This window comes from Botrytis sinoallii (assembly GCF_014898435.1).
Source record: "Botrytis sinoallii strain Bc 23 chromosome Unknown BSIN_007, whole genome shotgun sequence".
NCBI lineage: Eukaryota > Fungi > Ascomycota > Leotiomycetes > Helotiales > Sclerotiniaceae > Botrytis > Botrytis sinoallii.
In genome coordinates, this window is record NW_024066034.1 from 1,539,780 (window position 1) to 1,563,513 (window position 23,734).

At 44.0% G+C, this 23,734-nt stretch overlaps 9 protein-coding genes across 9 annotated transcripts; 3 read left to right on the forward strand and 6 right to left on the reverse strand.

Moving 5' to 3' along the window:
- Positions 1-1,572: 1,572 nt before the first annotated feature.
- EAF02_004874 (uncharacterized protein) lies at positions 1,573-2,493 on the reverse strand (the record flags this gene model as incomplete). Its single annotated transcript, XM_038900922.1, has 1 exon — positions 1,573-2,493. The coding sequence occupies one exon, from the start codon at positions 2,491-2,493 to the stop codon at positions 1,573-1,575; it is 921 nt and encodes a 306-aa protein (XP_038759434.1).
- Positions 2,494-3,077: 584 nt separating this feature from the next.
- Positions 3,078-6,792, forward strand: EAF02_004875 (uncharacterized protein; the record flags this gene model as incomplete). The annotated part of the gene is made up of 2 exons (XM_038900923.1): positions 3,078-4,571; positions 4,624-6,792. The coding sequence occupies 2 exons, from the start codon at positions 3,078-3,080 to the stop codon at positions 6,790-6,792; spliced, it is 3,663 nt and encodes a 1,220-aa protein (XP_038759435.1).
- Positions 6,793-10,870: 4,078 nt separating this feature from the next.
- Positions 10,871-12,442, forward strand: EAF02_004876 (uncharacterized protein; the record flags this gene model as incomplete). The annotated part of the gene is made up of 3 exons (XM_038900924.1): positions 10,871-11,093; positions 11,167-11,629; positions 11,680-12,442. 3 exons carry the CDS (start codon positions 10,871-10,873, stop codon positions 12,440-12,442), a joined length of 1,449 nt encoding a protein of 482 aa, XP_038759436.1.
- Positions 12,443-12,937: 495 nt separating this feature from the next.
- Positions 12,938-14,221, reverse strand: EAF02_004877 (uncharacterized protein; the record flags this gene model as incomplete). Its single annotated transcript, XM_038900925.1, has 3 exons — positions 12,938-13,498; positions 13,554-13,988; positions 14,054-14,221. 3 exons carry the CDS (start codon positions 14,219-14,221, stop codon positions 12,938-12,940), a joined length of 1,164 nt encoding a protein of 387 aa, XP_038759437.1.
- Positions 14,222-14,734: 513 nt separating this feature from the next.
- EAF02_004878 (uncharacterized protein) lies at positions 14,735-15,628 on the reverse strand (the record flags this gene model as incomplete). The annotated part of the gene is made up of 1 exon (XM_038900926.1): positions 14,735-15,628. The coding sequence occupies one exon, from the start codon at positions 15,626-15,628 to the stop codon at positions 14,735-14,737; it is 894 nt and encodes a 297-aa protein (XP_038759438.1).
- Positions 15,629-16,591: 963 nt separating this feature from the next.
- EAF02_004879 (uncharacterized protein) lies at positions 16,592-18,117 on the reverse strand (the record flags this gene model as incomplete). The annotated part of the gene is made up of 2 exons (XM_038900927.1): positions 16,592-17,203; positions 17,260-18,117. 2 exons carry the CDS (start codon positions 18,115-18,117, stop codon positions 16,592-16,594), a joined length of 1,470 nt encoding a protein of 489 aa, XP_038759439.1.
- A 530-nt stretch (positions 18,118-18,647) lies between these two features.
- Positions 18,648-20,200, reverse strand: EAF02_004880 (uncharacterized protein; the record flags this gene model as incomplete). The annotated part of the gene is made up of 5 exons (XM_038900928.1): positions 18,648-19,153; positions 19,203-19,707; positions 19,764-19,890; positions 19,938-19,969; positions 20,018-20,200. The coding sequence occupies 5 exons, from the start codon at positions 20,198-20,200 to the stop codon at positions 18,648-18,650; spliced, it is 1,353 nt and encodes a 450-aa protein (XP_038759440.1).
- A 300-nt stretch (positions 20,201-20,500) lies between these two features.
- On the reverse strand, positions 20,501-22,007 carry EAF02_004881 (uncharacterized protein; the record flags this gene model as incomplete). Its single annotated transcript, XM_038900929.1, has 2 exons — positions 20,501-21,766; positions 21,813-22,007. The coding sequence occupies 2 exons, from the start codon at positions 22,005-22,007 to the stop codon at positions 20,501-20,503; spliced, it is 1,461 nt and encodes a 486-aa protein (XP_038759441.1).
- A 304-nt stretch (positions 22,008-22,311) lies between these two features.
- Positions 22,312-23,714, forward strand: EAF02_004882 (uncharacterized protein; the record flags this gene model as incomplete). Its single annotated transcript, XM_038900930.1, has 2 exons — positions 22,312-22,749; positions 22,803-23,714. 2 exons carry the CDS (start codon positions 22,312-22,314, stop codon positions 23,712-23,714), a joined length of 1,350 nt encoding a protein of 449 aa, XP_038759442.1.
- Between the last annotated feature and the right edge of the window lie 20 nt (positions 23,715-23,734).

Below are 23,734 nucleotides of genomic sequence, written 5' to 3' on the forward strand. Positions count from 1 at the left end.
TATATGATATTATTTAAAAAAAACTATTAATGTTTTTATATAATATACGAGCTACATTGGCGCTATGAGCTAGTAGTCTAGGGGATACTTTCAAGAGTATTCTATTGATTCTATTCCTAGGTATTCTTATTAGTCCAATCATCACTCATCAGAACAAATTGGCTAAACATTCTCACCCGTATTCAAACGCCAAAGATCACTGACAATATCGAGGGTTTGATTGCTATGGGCGAAGGCGAAGGCGACAAGTGATGAAATGAATACCTAGTAGCTAGCGGCGATATAGCAAGTTGAGTTCCATATCATTCTTCAAAATCCAGACTCCTCCATACTTCAATATTAGAGATTGTCGTTAGGATGGACGCAGGTATGGTTCCTCTCATGTGAACGAAACAAACTTCACACCAAAAGCTCATCATCATTTTCAATATTTGATATCAAATCAAACGGTTAAGATTTTGAGCTTCAATTTGAACATTGTCAGTCACCCAGAAGCTTTGAATTTACGAAGTTCTTTCAAAAAGCTTTCCACCATTAGAACGAACATCAGCATTATTGTATGATTGTTCGCCAGACCCTTTCTCTTGCGCCCGCCAAGTTAGCCAAAGAAAAGAGATAAGGGTCTGTTGCGAGACTATAGAATGAGTCTTTTCCCACTGAGAACGAAGTCAACAGAACAAAAAGAGCTGAAATTTCGATCGCATAACCGCACGATAGCTCAAGTTAAATAGGCACCATCTCTTGATCGCAGTAAATTAATCCAAGATAATACGCCATACAGCACTACGAGACCGAAGCAAGTGAGCTGAAAAATACGATTTCAGAGCTCGAGAGTAGCGTTGATGAATTGCAGAGCAGACTGAGAACAGTGGGAGTTTCTTTGGAGAACCAAAGTGTCCTGGCCACCACGACGCAAGCCAAGGCAGATCTGGAGTCTCAATTGGAAGCACAACTCTCTTCCTGTTCTGCGTAAGCCAAAGTCACTCAATCATCAACATTAGGAGCATACGCAACCATCGTAGCAGGCGCATTGTTGATACACTTTGACCTGTAAACAAGTATCGCGCTCTACTAGAAAGCCAATTCTTATTCTCGCACTTTTCAGTCCTGTTACAGCGAATGTAATTACACCGAACACCTGCAATCCACCTCGGAAAATGTATTCACGCAAGGGAAGGGCTCAAAGCCTTCTACACTTCTTATTCCACCAGTCATTTCCTCTCCATACCCTCTCAATCGATTCACTTTGCAGCTTAATCTTTCTTACGCCCTACGACCAGCATGATCTTTAGAGCTGAGTGGAGGAGAACCAACGTGTACTTCCATGAATCAACCCCAAGCAGACACAGAAAATGGCAACGATGATGATCAGTCAGAAGAAGCTCAACCCACATTAAAGAATATAATCCAATGCTTCTAAGGATATTCTTGTCATCCATAGAAATCAAGTTCGAAATTCAACCTACTAGAAACAGACCCTGAGTGATTATATCAAAAGCAATGGTCTGATTGCTTTCTGATTGAACTTTGTTTGAAGTAACATCTTCTTAGAAAATTTATATTCGAATATATTCATTTCAGAAGTGCCTTCATCTTGGCAGCAGCGGTACATTTCTTTCCGCCTTTGCTTCCTCCAATACAGGCAGGACACGATCGGCCATGCTGAATCAAAAGAAAGTGAAGACTGAATTTATATCTAGCGGGAATCATCAGTTCAAGATGAGATTGCGTCTTCTCACGGGTCGCAGTCGAAGGACGCCAGCCCCATAGTCCGGCGATGCGATAGACGTGGGTGTCGACGGTGAAAGGATTGCGTTTGAGACACCAACCCATGACGACCGAAGCGGATTTAGGACCAATATACGAGAAAGCCAGCAATTCCTTCATCGCTTCCTCATCAGTCAGTTCGAACATATGATCAAGATCCCATTTGCCGTGACGCTCCTTTGCCTGTTTCAGAATCGTCATAATGATCATCGATTTTCTGACATGCAGTCCACCGCATCGAATGGTCTCCTGTAATTTATCCTTACCGCCTTCCATGATCTTCTCGTAAGCGAATATAGAGCCATACACTTTTTTCATTGAATTCATTGCTCTTTTGGCGTTACTCCAACTCGTTGCTTGACTTAATATTGCAACGATCATTGCATCCAATACGTGTGGAATTGTCTCTGGTGTATTTTCATCTTCGAATTCTTTCGCTACTTCTTCTCCGTGCATTTCCTGTAGTACTTCATTTGCCACTTCACACTCTCTTGGCGTTGGATGTTTGAACCCGGGGAAGGGAGATTCCTCTACAAAGGAAGAGTATGCTTTGAATTTCTGGTCTCCTGATTTGATTACATGCTTTGCTGATTCTTCGTCTCTTTCTTCGATGGTTTTGACTTCCTGTTTCTGTTTCTCTTCGACTGCTGTTTCCTCTGTCTTTACTCTCCTTGCCCTCTTCACCTCCTTGCCTGTAGTCGACAGTGGTCTCTTAGCTTTAGGCATTTTGATCCTAAATGGCTTTCTTGTTAATGTTAATCTGAGGAGTGATGCGATCGTATGCCACCATGGGATCGTGGTGAATTGAAAGTAGTATGTATAGACTTGGAAGAGCTCGAGGAGGTCCGTCAAATCCATAATATAACCTGCCTGAGGTATGATGACTCAGCAACCTCACTTGAGATTCAATAACCTGCAAAGGTACCCGTACCACAATTTAAACTTCAAGCCCTTCCAAAACCCCCTTCTGGATTTCACGGTGCCCTCTCAATAATAACGACTTGTCCAAAATCTCCATAGCCAATAACTTCTCATACTCCCCAAATTAATTCCACGCGCACTCTCTGAATAAACCAGCCCTCATCCCCCCCACACAAATCATAATTGTTCATCCCGAAGCAAACAATCACCTGTGGTGGGGCAATCGCGAGAACTAATCCTACAACTTTGGAGTAAGTCTGCAAGTGATATTTCAAAATAATTCAACAAATACGGCCCGTCGTTGAATTTCGTTGGTTGAGCCATATCTAAATAATCACAAGCCACGGTCGTCGCTACCCGGACCCCTCTCACCTCTATACCCCATCGGAATGCCCGCAAACCAACGAAAGAATACAAGCCAGTCATCATACTTGCAGACTCCTAGAAACATTGCGACCCCGTTGACAAAGGATGCTGCAAAGATCGTGACTACACCGAAGAAATCTAGTACGAGCGATTCATCTGAGACATCTCCTACCATGGCACAAACTACAACGAAATCAAATGGTCAATTGCCCACTCCTCCCACAAACAATGGCGCACCTACAGTAAATCGCAAGAAGCAGAAAAGAAGGGCGAAACAGGCTGCTAGAGCTGCCGCGGAACAAGCACAAGGCTCTCAAATGAGTGGTGGACCAACTTCTGGGGACGTGAAGAGACAGATGCAGGAACTGGAAGCACGCTTTCGCGAAACAGGGCTAGATGAACAATATGACGATGACGAACAATTCGATCCTGCGGACGATAATGCATATTATAGTGACGAAGAGGGCGATGCGTACTCCGGTTCATATGGTCACGATGGCTCCTCGACAAACGGCTATGCGATCCCTGCAACGAACTCTTCAAGTAAGAAACAGAAGAAGAAAAAGAAGTCGAAATCTTCGCAGTCGGACCATTCAAATCACGCAAACCACGGTCCGAACGGTTCATCGCATAATCACGTATCGCTACCTCTTCCTTTACAGCCTCCTCCGAGCATGCAAAGAGGGCCAGGTATTTCGAAGGAGAAAATCTGGAATACATCGTCACAAGAAGAACGCGAGCGGATAAAGGAATTCTGGTTATCTCTTGGAGAAGATGAGCGCAAATCGTTAGTCAAGGTGGAAAAGGATGCCGTACTCAAGAAAATGAAGGAGCAACAAAAACATTCCTGTAGTTGCACGGTATGCGGTCGCAAACGCACTGCTATCGAAGAAGAATTGGAGGTACTTTATGATGCATACTATGAAGAGCTCGAGCAATATGCAAACCATCAAGGAGGTGATGGTCCTCCACCAATGATGCCACCCCCACGTCGATTTGGCGCTATGAGCGGCCTACAGCCTCCCAATCGTCTACCTCCTATTTTTAATGGGCAGCAACCTTCAAGGGGCAGGATAGTAGAGCAACTTGGCGATGATGAGGATGAAGAAGGAGATGAGGAATACAGTGAAGACGATGGAGACGAAGATGATTTCAGTGAAGAGGAACCGGAAGAAATTCCAAGAAGTCACGCCACGGATTTTTTTAATTTTGGTAATAGTCTTACAGTGCAAGGAGGAATTCTTACCGTAGCAGATGATCTACTCAAAAATGATGGGAAGAAGTTCATTGAAATGATGGAGCAACTAGCTGAGCGTCGCATGGCTCGAGAGGAAGATACGAAAGAACAGTATGCTAATGCGAATTACGGACATCCTTCAAATGGTTCCATGCATCCCCATTCTCACGGACATGTCCATAATCACCCACCGCCGCCAGAAGAAGATGAGTATGACGACGAAGAGGATGATGAAGACGAGTATGACAGCCAGGAAGAGGATTACGATGAAGAGGAAATGGTACGTGGAGGGTATTGTTATTCACCATCCTGGACGTACTAACATGGAACAGGATAGCATGACTGAAGAACAGCGAATGGAAGAAGGAAGACGAATGTTCCAGATATTCGCTGCTCGGATGTTTGAGCAGAGAGTTCTGACAGCTTACAAAGAAAAAGTTGCGAAAGAGCGGCAGCAGAAGCTTCTCGAGGAACTTGAGGAGGAAAGTCGAGCGGACTCACAAAAGAAAGCCAAAAGGGCTAAAGATGCACAGAAGAAAAAGGAGAAGTTACTTGAGAAGAAGCGCGCCATGGCCGAAGAAAAGGCTCGAAAAGACGCTGAAAGAGCGGCTGAAGAAGCTTCCCTTAGAGAAATCGAGGAAAAGAAAGCAGAGGCCCAAAGACTAAAACGAGAGGAGAATCGAAAGAAGAAAGAGGCACAAAAAAAGGCCGATGAAGAAGAGCGCGTGCGCAAAGAAGCCGAAAAGCAACGCCGGCTTCAAGAACAACGAGAACGACAGGCTGAACAAGAACGAAAACAGCGTGAGGCCAAAGAGCGAGAAAGAAAGGAGAAAGAGGAGCTAAGGCGCCAAGCACTAGAAGCAAAGGAAATTAAGGAAAAGGAGGCTAAGGAACGAAAGGAGAAGCACGAGCGAGAAAAGCGAGAAAAGGAGGCGAAAGTCAAGGCTGACAAAGAAGCTAGAGAGCTACAGAAACGTGAAGAGCTTACTGCTCAGCAAGCTGCTGTTCAAGCTGCCCAATCTGCTGCGCATGCCTCGAGACGCACAAACCAAGTACCCACACCTAACTTGAGTCATGCCTTAGCTTCACCTCACATTCCAGTGGCTATTCCCGCCGTACCGAAAGCACCAACTCCTATCAAGCTTCGGACAAACTCTCAGCAAGATAATTACTCAATACCCAGAACTCCTTCTAGTAAATACCAGAGTATATCACCCAATTCTGTGACCCCTCTACCAAATAGTCCAGGCCCAATAGGTCCGCCTGGAAAAACGCCGATACAACATCCTCTCTTACAACACCCACAGGCCACTTCTCCAATACACTCTGCGCTGAAAGGACCTCCAGGTATCCCTCAGAGTCCATTCGCTGGTATGCAACCCATGCCAGGAGGATTCCAACCAGGAATGCCAATGGTACCTCCAGGTTTCGGCCGACCGCATCACGATCCAATGTTCGGACTCCAGCAGGGAATGGGTAATCACTTTCGTCCTTTGCCAATTCCTAATGGTGGCATCCCCCCATTTCAGCCTGGATTCAATATGCATCATATGCCACAAGGCAGAGGATTTCCTATGCATGGACCACCAGGGTTTCCACAACCTTCTCCGAATGGTATGGGTAGTATCGGCCAGCTTTTTGGAGCCCCAAAAGAAACACCCACTTCGCAGACTCATTCCCGAAATCAGTCCGGCTCATTTGATGGATTATCATCGGCAACACAAGCTCAGCCTATCGCGAGACCAACGCCAATCGGACGACCATCCAGTATTGTTCACGGCACTCGCCATAGTGATAAATTAAATAGCGGTGAATCTGATGAAACAAGCAAGCATCTTGGTAGTAGCGCTTTACTAGATGATAGTGATGAGCCCATCAGTAATGGAGTTGGCGCACGACGCTCGAGTGCAGCTCCTGGTAATCCCAGCAGACAGAACTTCTTACCACCTCCATTTGGTATGGACCGCTCGGATCCAGCAAGTATGATGAGCTCTTTTGGCACATGGGGTGCACCTCCAATCCCATTTGGATCTTCTTCCCTGCCTGGTTCTAACGGTTTTGGTGGGGGATGGAATACAAGTCTCAATATGAATGGTTCTTTCGCGATGCCACCTTACTTCCGCCCGTCTCAACCGCGTTCCGTAGCCGTGAGATTAATGATTTGTATGGCTTGTCAGAATCTTCAAAATTCTACACAAGATGGATGGTTAGATATTGATGCTATCAAGAATGAGGTCGCTCTTCTGAATCCAGCTAGGGAGGAACCGGTTTCTGAACGGGAATTACTGGATATTTGTGACACTGAAGGGAATCAAATGAATGGCGGTGGCACGTTTGAGATCCGTTCTTCTGACGGCAAGTCACAAATTCACTATGTCAGTGACTCGATACCTCATGACTTCCGTTCTGCCGGTGCGCCAGGCGAGATTGGGAGCCCTATCAGTGGAGGGGCATCTAGAAATCTAGGACCTCCTGGCCGAGCTCCAATTGGTGGATTTTAAAGGTTATAATTTATGCACCTAGCTTCTTTTCGCTATCCAATTCTCATAATTTGAGTGTCACAAATTCCGTATTTTGGAGCTTATTTGTGTGTCAGTGGTATGTTTCTTTTCATGGTGATGTAAGATTTGCATGGACGGGCATCGATCAAACAAAAGGCCAGATATGGCGCTGTTCATGATATCGCTTGCAGTTCTTCATTTTTTTTAATGCCGGTTGGGTTGGTCTGGTCTCCCTTGATTGAGGAGGAGGAATCAATCAATCAATACTCATTGGCGTTTTTACGCTGACTTATCTTCGCCTGCTTCGCAAAGCAGAGCTGAATACCGAATACCAATATTGTTCTATTGTTCTACCGTATGCCTTTTGTCCTGTTGTATTTTCTGTTTTCTTGACTTGCGTGAAGTTTGAAAAAATCACTCGATATATCCATGTTAGTGTCGAGTAGCCATTTGGAAATCGAGGGTCAATACTATGATATCTGTAGTTCTACTTTGTTGTTCACTACGTAAATGTATCTTGCTAATTTCAAGCACAGAGCTTAATGTTGGGATTTAGCAATATTCTTGCACCAAAAGTTTGACGAGAATTAGATACCTAGGTATGCATCAACTGTTCACTACCTAGGTGCATACACCCGCATACATTTATGTCAAGTAGGTACCACATTGAATTTGTAAGATGGAACGACGCAATTATGTCATGCAATGTACCAATCATTAAACAGTCGGCTCTTGTTAGCGGCCGACTCTTACCAGTACCTATCTGCTTTGATAATTCGCCACCATTCACTTCAACCCCTCGCCTATCCTTCTCGGTTCGAGATCACACTCCTATATATCCCCATTTCTACGCAATTGGAAAGTACTCGAAAGTCGAACAATACATGCAACTATACGATTTCACGAGTAGCACCGTGTTCAAAACTGTTTGGAATTCAATCATTGCCATCACAATCACTTTTCGCTGTTACTGTCACCTGCACCTTCAATACACTAAGCCCCAGGCAGTCTTTTCATCCTCTTTCACGTAATTTTTTTCTCGCTCCAAAATCAATAGTTATATATACGAAAGCACATAGATGGGCGCTTAACATTCATAAGGTCACGAAAGGAACGAAGGGTAAGGAAATAGAATGTTAGCGCTGGTATATATTTGACTTGGGATCCATGATATTGAGGCTCGAGCTTTAGGTTGTGATCATGGCTGCGGTTGAGATATGCAAAATTATGAGTGAGACTGGGACGTGCGGCTGCGGCGACACGAGAATCTTGGATGTGCGTGGACGGAATGAATGTGCGAAATTGGAGATGGAGATTGAGGTGGAAGGGGAAGGAAAGAGTTGCAGGCAGGCAAAGAAATGATTCACATTGATTCACATCACCTGCAGAAAACTTTTATGGGTAATGTGGGGGTGGATTGAGGGTGGAGTCTGGACAATGCGTGCCGTATGGTGGGTCTGTCTTTGGGTTGCGCGCTTCGGATGGGAATGGACTATTGGTGATCAGTGAAATGGCTAGGATGGATTACATACGGGACGGGAAGTTGATGATTGAGATGGTTGAAGAGTTGATGGCATCCTCATGGTTCCGAATATGCATACTGTTCATGGAGGAGTTTGTCAATAGTTACAGCATTGAATCAGGAACCTTTCGGTACTCGATTACTTATCTCCGATCAAATTAGTACCAGGACATTTCTTGTGATCGGAATTTCAACTAGGAATATAAGGATTGATCATTGGGCTTCCCGATATCAGTGCTGTTGTTCCTCGAAATATAGAGACAAACGCCGAAGGGTCATCAGGATTTCTGAGGCTGTCCTTGCTGTCCTTGCTGTCCTTGACCATTGACCGGTATTTTACATCTAAAAAGAAGTCCGGTGAGATAGCATTTCCTCTGACTATTCAAATTCTTTGTTGCTTAATACTTACATGACAAAGTAATACCTTTCCATCCCCAAAGTCCAATCTTAACACCAATATAATTGTGGAGAGGTTCTGATTAAGTTAGCCTCTGAGACACCAGGAATCGAATTCCACGTGCTGAATAACCTTATATCCGCTTCACATCCTACGCAACATGTGGCAATTTCGTAAAAAGCTTCGAGAAAATCGTGATTATTTTCACGGTCGAATCCTGATTTATGAATGATCACCCAAAACGGTTGCCTATCAACATTTTCGAACAGGGTTGTAGATCCCGAACCGAGGCCATGAGATTCGACGGATAAGAAAGAAGCGGGCAACTGCTGTTGACTCCGTAAAAGTTGCGCGAGTGATATTCCTTACCAACATAGCGGTTGCTAGGAAATTAAAGAGAGAGGATAGCATTTCTTACAGTGGATGCGATTTTGGGTCTTGTGTTATCTTTAATGGTTCGATGGGAGTGGGAATACTGAAGAAGTAGATTCAATTGAATTGCTATAATTGGAACGGAAAATAACGGTTGGTGGACGATCTAATCGTCAAAACTTCAGAATATACGGCCGTATATTTGCACGTTTATCTATTCGCCCCTTGATTGGAGATCCAGATAACGAATTTTGCCATGACAGACTTTTGAAAAAAGGAGATATTGTATCGACACCGAGCACATGAATACGATAGGTATTTACAATTGACCGTTCATCCCACCAAGCAAGCATAGCTTCTGAACTATTGTATCGCTCGTTCCTGATTTCCTGACTTCCCGTCTTCCATCTCGGAGGTACAGACTTGAAAGGATTCGAGGTCCTGTCGGACAGGTCACTGAACCAGGTCGACTAAACTATATACAGGTATTTGACCAGGACTCCATGACGGTCAGCCATGCGTGTAACCATACATCCACGTGCGATGCTGGGATTGTAAATTATTCAAACGGAGTCAATAGATGAATCATAGCAAATCGTAAAGCAGAGCTACAGAATGATCACTGATTAGTAGCAGGGAAAGGATCTCATCTCATTTTGGGAATCGACAGATGGTTAGATTAGTGAAGAACTCATTGCTTACTTTTTCCAAACTCGAAGTTTCCGTCCCGTATGCAAAGAAGCAATCATTGATTCGATTTTGCCAAGGGGGTTTGGCAAATCATACATGGTCAAAGATTTGAGTTTCTAGCACTGACTTTTGAACATTGACCTGGGCCCCCTATTTAATGCCATTGCGCCATTCATTTTCAGCTCCCAGATCATATCTTCAAGACCAACTTTCTTCAACAGCATTGCCACACAGCAGCATTATCGACCAGGCATTTGCACGAAATCATCAACCAATCTAAACGCTGTTGGCCCTCATTGCCCATGCAAACGCAACCACAACCGTATTCCTGCAAGGCTGCGACCCTGCGGCGCATATGTGACATCGTTTACAATACAGACCCGTAGGCACTAGCCACTTGCCCTGGCAACACAGCTTCCAGCTTCCAGCTTACGCTATGCGCTTGTTCAGAGCTTCCTTGTTCAGCATGAGATAGTGGAGAGTAGCAGTAGGGAAAATGGGGAAGTTGGGTGTGTGCAGCCTCCGTAGTGGTGTAGCATGGGAGCTACGAGGATGACATGGGGGGACGCGCCAGGGTTAATCGAGCCAATGGCATGTCCGCAAGATTATGGAGATGCAGATACCTGTTGTGCCATTTGAAATTTGGAGGATCAGACCAGTTCGATTTGCTCGGGCGAAGATAGAGTATTTTTGAGGGTCTGCTTGTTTTCTTTCGGTCCTTCCGGTTGGCAATTGCGGTCTACATACGTGTTGGAGAAGATTCATATCTATCTCGATATTTCCTGATGCTACTCTTTTTTTGTGCTCTCTTTTTACGCTTTTGCAAAGTATCTCACCGCATCCTTTTCTCTATATTTTTTTGTTTGTTTGTTGGTTAATTCAGAAATGCTTCGAATAATATTCTCAACAGTGGGCAGGTGAAATTGAGCAGACAGCGAAATCTAGTGATCGAATCGACTGATGAACGATAAGAAGCATCCATCCGTTCAATTTTGATTATTTCCTCGGCTCCTTTCAGTCAAAGGGTATTCAGCAAACAGTTGTACATAATAAGGGATCCCTCAGAAGACTTCGGAAATATATAAATAATAGACACGATGGATGCACAAGCCGCCGCGGCACAATTTCCACCCGGATATCTGGAAAATTATAACGGACACAAACTCGTCGTTACTTGTATCGCTTGTATTATATTAAATATATTCTTCGTCTTTGCGAGATTTGTTTCCAGGTGGCTTCACAACACACCGCGGGGTTGGGATGATTTTCTTATGATGCCAGCCTTAATATTTTCCGTATTGCTTGCTGCTCAGGGTCTCGGTACGTGTGTAATTTTATGTCTCAAACATCTTCACATTCTACCGGATTTATGTCTAACAATCGCATTTTATAGTCGGAATAAATTACTGCGGAGTAGGCTACCATATTGAAGCTATTGAGCTGAGCGCTCCCTCAAAACTCCTCGCCCTCTACAAACTCTTGATGTTCTTCCCCGCCACCTACGCCATCGCTGTCACCTTTCCCAAACTCTCCATCCTCGCCATGTATCTCCGTATCTTCACGGTTCCATTCTACCGCATGATAACCTACTTTGTGATCTACATCCTCGTCATATCATCCACTATTTTATTCATGATGATGCTCTTCCAATGCACACCCGTTGATTATTTCTGGGACAAAACAATCGTGGGAGGAAAATGTCATTTTGATATCGAAAAGCTATTTTTATATGCTAGTTTACCGAATATCACTACCGATATCGTTATGTTACTACTACCATTACCCTTTGTTTTCAGACTCAACATGACGAGGAAGGTGAAGATCGGGTTGGGCGTTACCCTCCTCACCGGATCAAGGTACATAAATCTCTTTCCCCTCCTCGAAAACCCAACTAACATTCCCCAAGTGGTCTCGCCACATCTACCCTCCGTTTCGTCTCTTTCGCGAACCAATCCTTATTCCCAGATACTCCCCGCGCAGCCGTCGATCTTGCCTTATACACTGTCCTTGAAACGAGCATGTATATCATTGCGGCTTGTCTCCCGGCCTGTCGACCCCTCTTCAACATAATACTCCACCCCTCGCGAAACATGCCGCAAGATCAAAAAGACGGTCTTAATTCCCCCGAAGACCACGCCCGAACCTTACACGACGATATCGAGCTCCAGCAAACCAGCGAGACCAGCAGCGGTAGCGAAAACGGAAACGGAAGTACTGGAGGGCGCTACCACGGCATCGGCGACGGATTCCGAGGAATGCAGGGTCGATTCAAGCGACTAGGCTCCGACGCCGGTTTATTTCTCGGACGGCGAGACATTTCTCCTCCTCCCTCATCTCAATCGGACCCACACTCCCAATCTTCCTCGGCCCCCTCTCACTCCCCTCAACCCCAAGAACGCGATCCGGACCGTCAATTTTCAGAGCAAGCCGAGGGACGTTTCGGTCTCGGTCTCTCAAAATTCCGCTCTTCGTCTCGCGAGCGAATTTTCAAAGCGCCCGTTTTTAAACAACCATTTCGGGCGCCCGAGCGTGTGCACATAGCTAATATGCATGTGGGACACATGCAGATGAGTCCCGAGGAAAGTAAAGAGAGTCAAGGGGGGCAAGCGAGATATGGGATTCGGGTCAAACAGGAGTTTGATGTATATTATGATCGGCCGCCTTTATGATAATGTGGGTCTAGGAGCTATCAGAGAAAGGAAGGCATTTTAAATGGTAGGAATTTTCTGGGTTGTGTATAAGTGTATTAAGTATATTGGGCGTTTTTGGGATATTATGGGCATTGGGAGGTGTTTGGATAATCATGCATTTCCGTGGGGTGGATGGTGGTCTGCTTTTGTGGATATAAGGGTGTTGCGTGCATACTTTGATACCATGGAGACGGTGGTTACTTGATATATAAATTAAATAAAGTTAATGAAATTTATTAATGTTTACATTTGATGGCTTGTTGCTTAAAGCTCGTAAGAGCTCATATACGTGTGTAATACCAATGCTCAGATGACGGCACAATTTGAATCCTATTCGACGCTAACGCCTCCCTTTTAGCTTCTCTACACCAAACACCTTTGCGCAAAGTTGATAATTACCATATAATCCTTGAGCTGAGACCTTGAATTCATTCTTTCTATGTGGTTGAAATGCAGTCATCGTATGAGAAGCTACTAATTTTCTGTAACTGTCCCTAATGAAGCTGCACGAATGCTAGACTTTAAAAAGCCCAACCAATGCACGAGCATTAAAATTGCCGCCAGCCATCCCCCTGGGTAACGCACTGTAGCTGGTTGATATACACTGCCCCGAAGGATGAAAACGGTGAGCTCTGTCCAATTCAGAGTGCCTGTAGAAACTTTTTGGTTCTGAGCTGCACACTCTCGAGCCATTAAGTAAAGCCAAGCATTGAAAGGGACCATATCCTCTACGGCACTCCCAACATCGCCGCTCTTCTTCACTGCGAAAGTAATAGGGTGACTTGATAATATGTTCCGTGTGGCAAGGAGAAGACAAATTGTAGTCACATCTCTTTTAGAAGCGGTCAGATCCAGATGTTGAATGTTCCTTGACAATACAATCGTACAAGCTAAATGCAACACAAGACTTGATATCGTCCAGGCCATATTTATCCCCAAGATTTGGGGTTCTGGTTCTGAATTTGTGCTTGAAATGTTGGGGTCAGGTGGAATAATGATGACCGAATCTTCTGATGCAGCTCTATCATGATCATTCTGGTTCAAATTAGCCAAAATTATAATTGGTACGGACATTGAGACTGGGGCTTACAGGGTCTGACTTGTCTTTAAGAGAATGCAGAGAAGCAGTTGAAATTGGCTTAACTCCAGATGGATTTTTGTCCAAATCCTTTTCAAACGACCACTGTACCCCCAGAATAGGGCCGCGTTCATCGGTGCTCTTACCAAAACCCAAGAAAGCACACATTACTATGTGACTAACAATAAAACCGTACATTACTGGAGTTGGTATCACAACGAACGCAGTCAAAGTAGGAACACCCACGACCACAAAAGCTGCATAAGATACAACTACAAATAATTTTGCACTTTCAAGGTGGAACGGCTTGACATCTTCGTTCCTGTGGTAGTCAAAAGCGATCAAAAAGGCAGCGAAAACATTGATAATGGAAGACGAAACGATGTTTTCGAATGCCAAAGATTTGTTATCGTGGTGTTTGTAGAGAAACACAATCATCCCAATGATCTAACCATTCTTCAGCATATTAAAGCGCACAGCAAATACAGACAATAAGAGTTGTGAAGACATACCTGTTCCAATATGGAAGCGGCAGCTAGCAGCCCAATTGTAAGTCTGGGAACGCCCCAACTCGGAGCAGAAACAACTGCATGGTTGATGAAGATTCTCCAGGAATTCCAAGAGTAGACTTGGAGTCCGATCATAGCACACCCTTGGAGTATAATGTCTGGCCAGTCCATATTTGCAAGTAATTGTGAGTCTCGGGTTAAGAAGTGAAGCTCTAGAATATTATTTGTGCATGGAAATATGAAGTTTGAGAGAGGAAAATCCTGTTCGATCTGCAACCACGAGCAAGGTATCATTAATATTAAATACCAAAAAGGAAGGCGAGAAGGCGAGAAATCGGGGAAGTTGGGTAAGGTTAAGGTAGGTTGCTGGCACCAAACTTCCAAGGGGAAGGTACGATATGCTTACTCAAAAAGACCGACGTTACCAATTAAGAATGATGAAAAGCTTGCCAAAATGCGAGAAAGACTGTACGAATAATTCAATATTCGGGAAGTTCAAGAAGAGTTTTGATATCTTCAACCTGTGATTGAGGTCGAGATTGAAGATTCCGAAAGCTATCGAGAGAAATGATCAAATTTGTTGTAGAGAAAGTCCAACACGAATGCCAACGATGATCTTCAGTTATCTTTCGTTCGATATCTTTCGTGGAGAATGTATCAGCCCCAGTAGAATTAAGAATGTGTTTAGATACCGAATACTCTCTCCGGATCAAACGCGGTTTCCTCAAATTTCTCATCTTTCTTTCCTTCACTTCCTGGAAGTACATAACCTCTCTGGTTGCTCAAGACTCGTATACCATCTTTCTCAAACTTCGTTGTAAAATGTGTATGTCCAAAAACCCATACTTTAACATCAATCCAGCTCATACTTGAATCTCCAAGAATCTCAGTAGCAAATGCTGAGCCCCAAGGATTTTTGGAGTTCTTTGGACTAGATGTACCAACTATTGTCGGCGCATGATGTGTGATCACCAAAATCTTCCTTTCAGGTTCTCCCTCGGCCCTACATTTATTTTGGTTCTGAACATTCCTAACTTGGTTGAAAAGCCATGTCAGATCAGATATATGTGCAGTGTTATGATCATCAATCGACCATTCAGTTATCTTTTGGAGATCTTTTATTCTCGTTTGAACTGCCTCTCTTGCGCCTCCATCGATTTTAGACCAAAGTGTACAACCCAGGATTGTGGTCTGTGAATCCCCAAGGTCAATGTCCCGTCGTTTCTGATGACACAAAACTAGTTTACCGTTCAAAACTGCTTCATTCTCGAGTCTTTGGGCTTGTTCCAAAGCGCTAGTGTGTGAGAGGTGGTAAAACTCGTGATTTCCAAGTACTAGGAAAACCTTTTCGAATTGCGCGGTCTGCTTTGCAAGAAATGCTAGGTAGCCCTCATAATCAATAAGACGCCCAATATCTCCCGCTAAAATGAGATAGGGTGCCACAGGTGCGATCGAAAACGTGTGATACTGTGAGCACAATTCCAGATGTAGATCAGACAGAACCTGGAAATTTGGGGCAGACTGCTGTTTGGTAAAGAGGGATCGGATTTTATTGACGACGGAAGGTTGTACCATCATACTTCCGTCGCTTGAACAGGCAAATCGTTCACAGAAGCTTCTACTTGAGCATTGGAGCAGTAAGCTTGGGGGTAGGATATAATAAACCGCTACTCGTAGATGGACAGGGAAGTTGTACGCATTGGCTTCTGGTGATAATTGAGATTTCATGCTTACTAATCACACAACGTCATTCATCAGCGATTCAAACTTCTCATCATATTTTCTTTCTCAAAGGAGTAGTATACGTGGAAATATCTGACTTTTTCTTTCCCCCCTTTTCTATCCGAACTAAATTGCCCATTCGACCCCGTCCGTCGCCTTCTCTTTTCCTCATCGTCTCTATCTACGCTCCCCCCCGGAGTGAGTTGAGTCACTATATCGCAGCATTGTACCTCACCTCTACATGCTCGAAACATTAATAGCAAATGTGTCAAAAGCTTACCATCTGACTTTCCAGGATGAATGAACTCAGCGGAAGATCATGTCCACATCTTCAGCTCCGTCCCAACTCATAGCAACACATCCTATCATGAAAGTAAGACACCAGAAGCATCGACATGAATTAAGAAAACCATGACTTGTATTCATTCAACAAAGATTAGACCATGAACATTATATCACCAAAAGTGAATCACCTTTCCCAAATGTTGAACTAGAAATGAATCCTCGAAGCATCTAAGCAATCATAGTTTGAAGCGATCTCTCTTTTGTTGCCCAAATACACAATGACAAATGACAAATGTATATGTATATACATTGCTAGCAATACCCAATCGGGAATATAATGTACATGTCTTTGCGACGCGAGCAATAAATGCAGCACAAGCAGCTACACACCAAGCCAGCTCAGGATATACCTATCTATCCATAGGAGCTTTTCCCGCGAAGACCTATGGATCCTCAGAAAACCCTACTGTTAACTCCTGTCTTCTTGATTATACTTTTCAGCTTCTTTCTTTATCAATTATACACAATCCTTCTTCATATACCCCCAGAATCCCTTTCTCCAGGATCATCATAGACTGTATGACTAAAAGCCTCGTAATCATCATTATCAACCAACCACTCTATATCCTCATCATCCGGGCCTAATTTGCTCATAAGCCCTGTTCCAGCTTTTGGATATGGTGGACTATTTGGTGTGGACTCTCTGCTTTCCTGAGACACTTCCTGTCCATTGCCCATCCCATTTGTGTTTCCATTTGACTCCATGTTTGACGAAGACTGTGGAGGTAGTGTTGGTGGAGCGGAAGAAGCATGAGTCAAAGCTGGAGCCGGAGGGAATGACGAGGTAAACATTGGGGAAGGAGTGATATTAGAGGCTGTGGAATTGGGGGCTACTTTGCGAATAAAGTTCATTGGTGCGTTGGGGTTTGATTCTGCACGAGAGAATAGACCCGCTGTGGAGGTAGCGGAGGGAGGAAATGGTTGTGTGATGTGATTGGTTGTGGGGCGAGATGAATTCTGTGATTGGCGGGGTTGGAGGGGCGGAGTATTGGCGGGGAATATAGGCATATCTGGGTGCAGAATGGAGGCTTTAATGAGAAGCTCTACTAGCTGGGGATGAGGCAGTAAAGCTAGGTGTGTCCTTCTCTGCAAAGATTGTTAGCTGGTACGTTTAGAGTACGAAAGCAAAGTAAAACAAATACCTGGTCAAGTGTTTTGCCGGCCCAGCTAACACCGTCAGTCTTAGATGGTGCCGGTCTAATGCCCCTCTTCCTCGCGCAATCATTACAATACCACGGTGCCTGTTCATCCTTCACCTCTTCTTCTGAAACTATAGGGTCATGGCACATTTGATGCCACCCTAGATTACACCCATCGCAAAAGACTATCATATTGTTCTGAGGACTATTGCCCCTACCGCATCTCTTGCATAATGCTTGTTCTTGATTTTGGGTTCGTTTATTTGTTGATGCAGACGATCGTTTCCGCGAGCTCGTCTCAGGCAAGGTAGGTACAAATTGAGTCGGCTTCACTATTTGTCTTCCGCTTTGTGTAATTTTTGGCATTTCCATCGCACTGCTCGAATCATCCGAGTCCGAATCTCCGCCTAGACCACTCAAAGCTTCAGATTCGTCCGCACTTTCACTATCATCCTTGACTCTTTTACGCTTTTGTCCTGTCTTGAGTCCTTTTCGCTTCTTTTTCGTTCCTGCACTATTGGATGATACAGTCGGAGTCTCAATCTTGGGTGTTCTAGGTGTGGCACTAGACTTGGGCGTCGACTTTTTGCTAGTTTGATATCTTGGTGGTGGCGTAGTTATTTCCATATTCTGCGTAGTTTTCATCCCCGACATAACGTTCCTGCGCATTTCTTCATAACCCGGTGGTGTCCCTGTAATGCCAATACTGGACAGCCCGCCAGATAATCCTGCTCTCATACGTTGAAGAATCATTTCGGTCGCGGCAGAGAATTGAGGAACATATTTGGGAGGGGACGATTCGCCCATGGTTGTATCATTTGATCCATTTGCAGAAGCTGAAGCATTATTTGGCGCGTCCATGTCTGACGTGGTTGCTTGATATTCAGTGGAGGCAATGATATTTGCGCCGGCGAGAATTAACAAAGCTACCGTTCCGCAGCAAGCGTGATGAATATCTAGAATTAATGAGCTAGATTGAAAGAGTATAATATTGATTGACCGAAGTCAATTGACTTAATTGAAAGCCGTGATATTATTAATGGTAAGGGCCAAAAACAATTGATGTACTGGACGTGTCGGCACGCGCACTGATAGATCCCAGCAAAATATAATTATGACGGAGCTTCTGAACATACAGCTTCAGCCTGTCGAAAAGGGTAGGAGTTGATGCTCTAGGAAGTACTTGTAGATGTCGTTATGAGAGAGTACAAAAAGTGGTCTGGTGATGAATAAACTGGCAATCACATGTTTAAAAATCATGTGATGAGGTTAAATCGCATTGGACTCCTTATAAATTAGCCTAATGCCTTGCGTGTTGAAGAGTAACAAGACCCAACGACATCTGTAGAGGGCAATTATAGCATTTGAATGCCCAAGACATCTATATAATTCTATTTTACAGCTCCTTCGGCCTTCAATGCTTCAATATCAGATTCATCCATCCCTAAAATATCTCTAAGAATCTCATCTGTGTGTTGTCCTAGCATAGGAGGTACTGTTCGTATACTTGGCTTGCTCTCACTGTATTTCACCGGAGTGTTAACCATCTTAATTGGACCACAATATTCGTGATCCATCTCTTTTACCATATCCCTTGCTAACACGTGCTCATGATTCAATGTTCCTTGGACATCATTGATAGCTGCATAAGGTAGCCCGGACCCCTCAAAAATATCCAGCCATTCTTTGGTAGTTTTGTCTTGAGTAATTTTCTCTATAGAGCTGTCTAACTCTGCTCGATGGGCAACTCTTGCTGTGTTAATGACAAATCGTGGATCCTCTTTCCACTCTGGGCGTCCAAGCCCATTGCATAGGAGTCCAAACAATCTATCATTTCCTCCACCAAACAAGATATCACCATCTTTTGTTTTGTACGAACGATATGGTACGATAGATGCTAGCACTGTTATTAGATAAAGTTCTCAACAAGAGTTGGAATCACTTACGATGAGCAGTCCCCCATCTCCCTTCATCCTTTTCCCCACTTATCAAACACGAACTCGCCAGATTCGACAATGTGGCGACTTGACAATCTGATAGAGCAACATCAATGTGCTGCCCCCTTCCTGTTCTTCCTCTTGCCAGTAAAGCAGCCATAATACTGTTACTAGTATACAAGCCAGTCGTCAAATCCGTTACGGCAACCCCCACTTTCACTGGAGGTCCGTCCCTACTTCCAGTGATGTGCATCAATCCCATCTCAGCTTCAACCATAACATCGTATCCGGCTCGGTTTCGATATGGACCAGTTTGACCATAGCCGGTGATAGAAGCGTATATCAGTCGTGGATTTATCTCTCGCAGTGTTTCGTAGTCCATCCCATATTTCTTCAGTGAACCTGGTAGATAGTTCTCAACAAGAATATCACTTTCTGCAGCGAGTTTATGGAGGACTTTAACTGCCGATGGATGTTTAAACGACAATCCGAGAGACTTCTTGTTCCGGTTAACCTGGTAATTGGTGAGCTGTGAAACTTGCGGTGTATTGGAATATGAGGTCAATCTACAGCAAAAAAGTATGCACTTTCTCCAGGCCCTTCCTTCCCTGATCCATCCAAGTATTTTGCATAGGGAGGTCCCCAGTGTCTAGTATCATCACCTTTCGTCGGATGCTCGACTTTAATTACTTCTGCACTATATTTATGAGCTTAGATAACGATATGAGGGATGGCAAATCATACCCAAGATCTCCTAATATTTGTGTGCAGTATGGCTGTTAACGGTCAGGAAGCCTTATGTAACTTTTGATTTTTGGACTTACACCTGCAAGCACTCGAGTCATATCCAATACTTTGTACCCTTTCAGAGGCAGTGTCATATCATTTGTCGAAGCATCTGCCAATCCTCTGCGCCTGATGTGCCTAATCGCTGGAGTGAAGCCATTGGAACGCCATAACACACGGGAAGCTCTATGGAGCGACCGTGAACAAAGCGAAGTGGTCATAATAACAATCAATGTACAATGGAGGATGATCAGAGCTTGATTCTGAGTGACATTTATTGTTATTGTTGCCCCGCTACCCCAGATTTTTGGCGCATCTCGGCTCGGCGAACGCAATCCCCGAGATGTAGGTGTAGGCTCACGGAAACCTCACAATCTCGAGACATTGTATCGGGCAAAGCATTATACAGGAACAATGGATGGCAAATACTTCAAAGGGTAGTCACGAAATGTGAAATACACTGAATATTATATTAAGTATTGGACCTTTTATTTTCCCAGAATCACATATATGTGCACCTCTTAACCTTCTTCTCTATCCATTTCATCACGACCTCTTTTAGCACCATTCGCAGGTCTTCTTCCTTTCAATACTGCCCCCTTCTTACCTCTATCTTCGTGTAAATTCTTCATCTCATTCCTAGCATGTCTTTGAGCTTCTTCTACCCTAGGTTTGAAGACCATAACTTCATCCTTCACCATCGGGTATTCGTCCTGCTTCTTTCCTAATGCTGCCTCAATACGCAACCAAATTTCCAAATCATATTGAGTCACAAAACTAATTGCGTGTCCGGATTTTCCTGCACGAGCAGTACGTCCAACTCTATGAATGTATGTTTTACTGTCCTGTGAAATGTCGTAGTTCAATACTACATCAACCGAGGGGATATCCAAACCACGAGCAGCGACATCCGTTGCAACAAGAATTTCTCTTGAACCTGCACGGAACTTATTTAAAGCACCCAAGCGAGAAGATTGTGAAAGTTGTCCATGTAGCGGAATGGCTCCGAATCCAAGCGTTCGTAACAAAATTGCTATTCTCTGCGTCTCGTTGACTGTCCGTGTAAAAATGATGGCGGATTGACCTGCGAACTCGTTCAAGAGATAGATTAAGTATGTATCCTTGTGTACTAGTGGTATGAAAATGTAGTTTTGAATGAGAGTTGAGACAGTCTGGTATTTGTTGCTGCTGATGCTTACTCGTAATGGGTCCTTCAAACTTGCTCGTTGAAGACTTTCGACTTTAGAACTGATAGTTGCGGAAAAGAGATATGTTCGTCGCTCTCGGGGTAAAACTTTCAGGATTTTGTCGAGAATAGGTCCGAAATCTAGGTCAAGTAGTCGATCGGCCTCGTCCATGACCAAATACTTGAGCGACCGTAATGAAAAGCCTTTTGTATTTTCTAGATGATCGAGAAGGCGACCAGGAGTGGCAACTATAATGTGAGGTTTTTTGCCCAAAGCAATTGATTGCGGTACCATATCCATTCCTCCAACTATGACAGCACATTTCACTCTTATAACAGACCCAAGAGCCTCGAACTGTTGGGAAATTTGATATGCGAGTTCGCGAGTTGGTGCTAATACTAATCCAAAGAGGGGTTGTGGTTTATCGAGTAGAGCTTGGAGAATTGGTAAAGCAAATGCAGCAGTTTTTCCACTGCCGGTTTCTGCCAGACCGATCAAATCTCTGCCTTGAAGTGCGAGTGGTATGGATTCCCTTTGAATGGGAGTTGGGGCCTTGTATCCTAAAGTGTCGCATGCTTCGCATAATGAGTCGACGATACCCTGAAATTGTGAGTAAGAGATATTGCAATAGACATTTATTACGCACCAAATCTTTAAAGGACTTTGGGGCCTCATCTTCCTCAACTTCCTCAGTCTCTTCGATAACTCTGTTATCTTCAGCATCCTCAATTGACTCTGGGGAAGGTGTGGGGGAGCCTTTTTTCGACTCTTTTGTCTTCTTCGATTTCACACCCTCCAAAGATGGATTTTTATCGGTCTTCCTCCGCTTCACGGAAGACATGATTGCTATCTCGTCCGACTAGATACTGATGCGTAGAATTATATTGAACCAAAGTCTTCAATCAATAGAATTCTCAATGTTGGCGCAATCTTTTCGATGATTATGGTTTTATAGTTATGGATTGAATGTGAAGAGCTAAGAATGATAGTAGGAAGGCTAGAGAAAATAATTTTTATCTGCTTGACCTTATCGGATCCGCTTATCTGATTGGCCGCGCAAAAAAGTTTCTACCTTAAGAAAATGTTACGAGGAGAAAGTCCTAAAGAAGTAAAGAAATAACATCAAACAATTCAGAACAACAAAAATGGCGAGAAGACGTACTAAAAAGCGCACCCATGTTGGTGCCAATAACCCAGCTGGAGCAAAGGGAACTCCTGCTTCTCAAGCTTCACGATCCCCGAAAAGCATGGTAATTCGAGCTGGTGCAGGAGAAGTCGGACCAAGTGTTAGTCAATTGGTAAGGGATGTTAGACGGATGATGGAACCAGATACGGCCTCAAGATTGAAGGAGAGAAGAGCAAACAAATTGAGAGATTATCTCACAATGGCAGGTCCTTTGGGTGTCAGTCATCTCATGCTGTTCTCGAGATCAGAGGCCGGAAATACAAACATGCGACTTGCTCTTACACCAAGAGGTCCAACATTACATTTCAACGTAGAGAAATACTCTCTATGTAAAGATGTGAGGAAGGCATTGAAGCATCCTAAAGGTGGTGGAAAAGAATATACAACACCTCCATTGGTACGTCTACAGTCTCTTGTATCGATCAACTGGGTAATAACTGACCAAATCAGCTTGTGATGAATAATTTCATATCTCCTGCGTCAGAATCGAGTTCCGAAAATAAGATACCCAAACATCTCGAATCGCTCACAACCACCATTTTCCAGTCTCTTTTTCCACCGATCTCTCCTAATGTCACACCCTTAACATCCATTCGTAGAGTTATGCTTCTCAATCGAGAGCCGACTAAAGGTGAAGATGATGGCACATATACCATTAACCTTCGTCATTACGCAATCACGACCAAACGTATTGGTCTCTCGAAGCCATTGCGAAGATTGAACGCTGCCGAACAATATCTACATTCAAAAAATCCAAGAAAGGGAATACCAAACCTCGGAAAATTGGAAGATATCGCCGATTACATGATTGGAGAAGACGGGGCTGGATATATGACAGATAATACAAGTGGAAGTGAGGTTGACACCGACGCAGAGGTTGAAGTGGTTGAGACGCGCACTCGTAAGATTCTCAACAAGCGCCAAAAGGAAAAGACCCGTGATGGACAAGTCAAGGGTGCCAGAAGCGGTGCTGAAAAACGGGCTATCAAATTGGTGGAATTAGGACCAAGGATGAAGCTAAGAATGACAAAGGTTGAGGAAGGCGTGTGTGACGGAAAAATTATGTGGCACGAGTATATTCATAAATCGAAGGAAGAAGTTAAGGAAATGGACAAGGTCTGGGAGAAGAGGAGACAAGAAAAGGCAGTCCGTAAGAAGATTCAGAAGGAGAATGTTGAGAGAAAAAAGAAGGCCAAGGCTGGTAACAAGAAAGGTGGCGACGATGATGAAGATGATGACGAAATGGACGTCGATGAGTGGGATAGTGAAGGTCTAGAAGGGGATGGAGAGATGGAGCTAAATGAGGAGATGGAAGAAAAAGGAGAATGGGAAGATGAAGAAGAGGAAATTGCTGCCGGTTGAATATGAGTTGTACTCATACA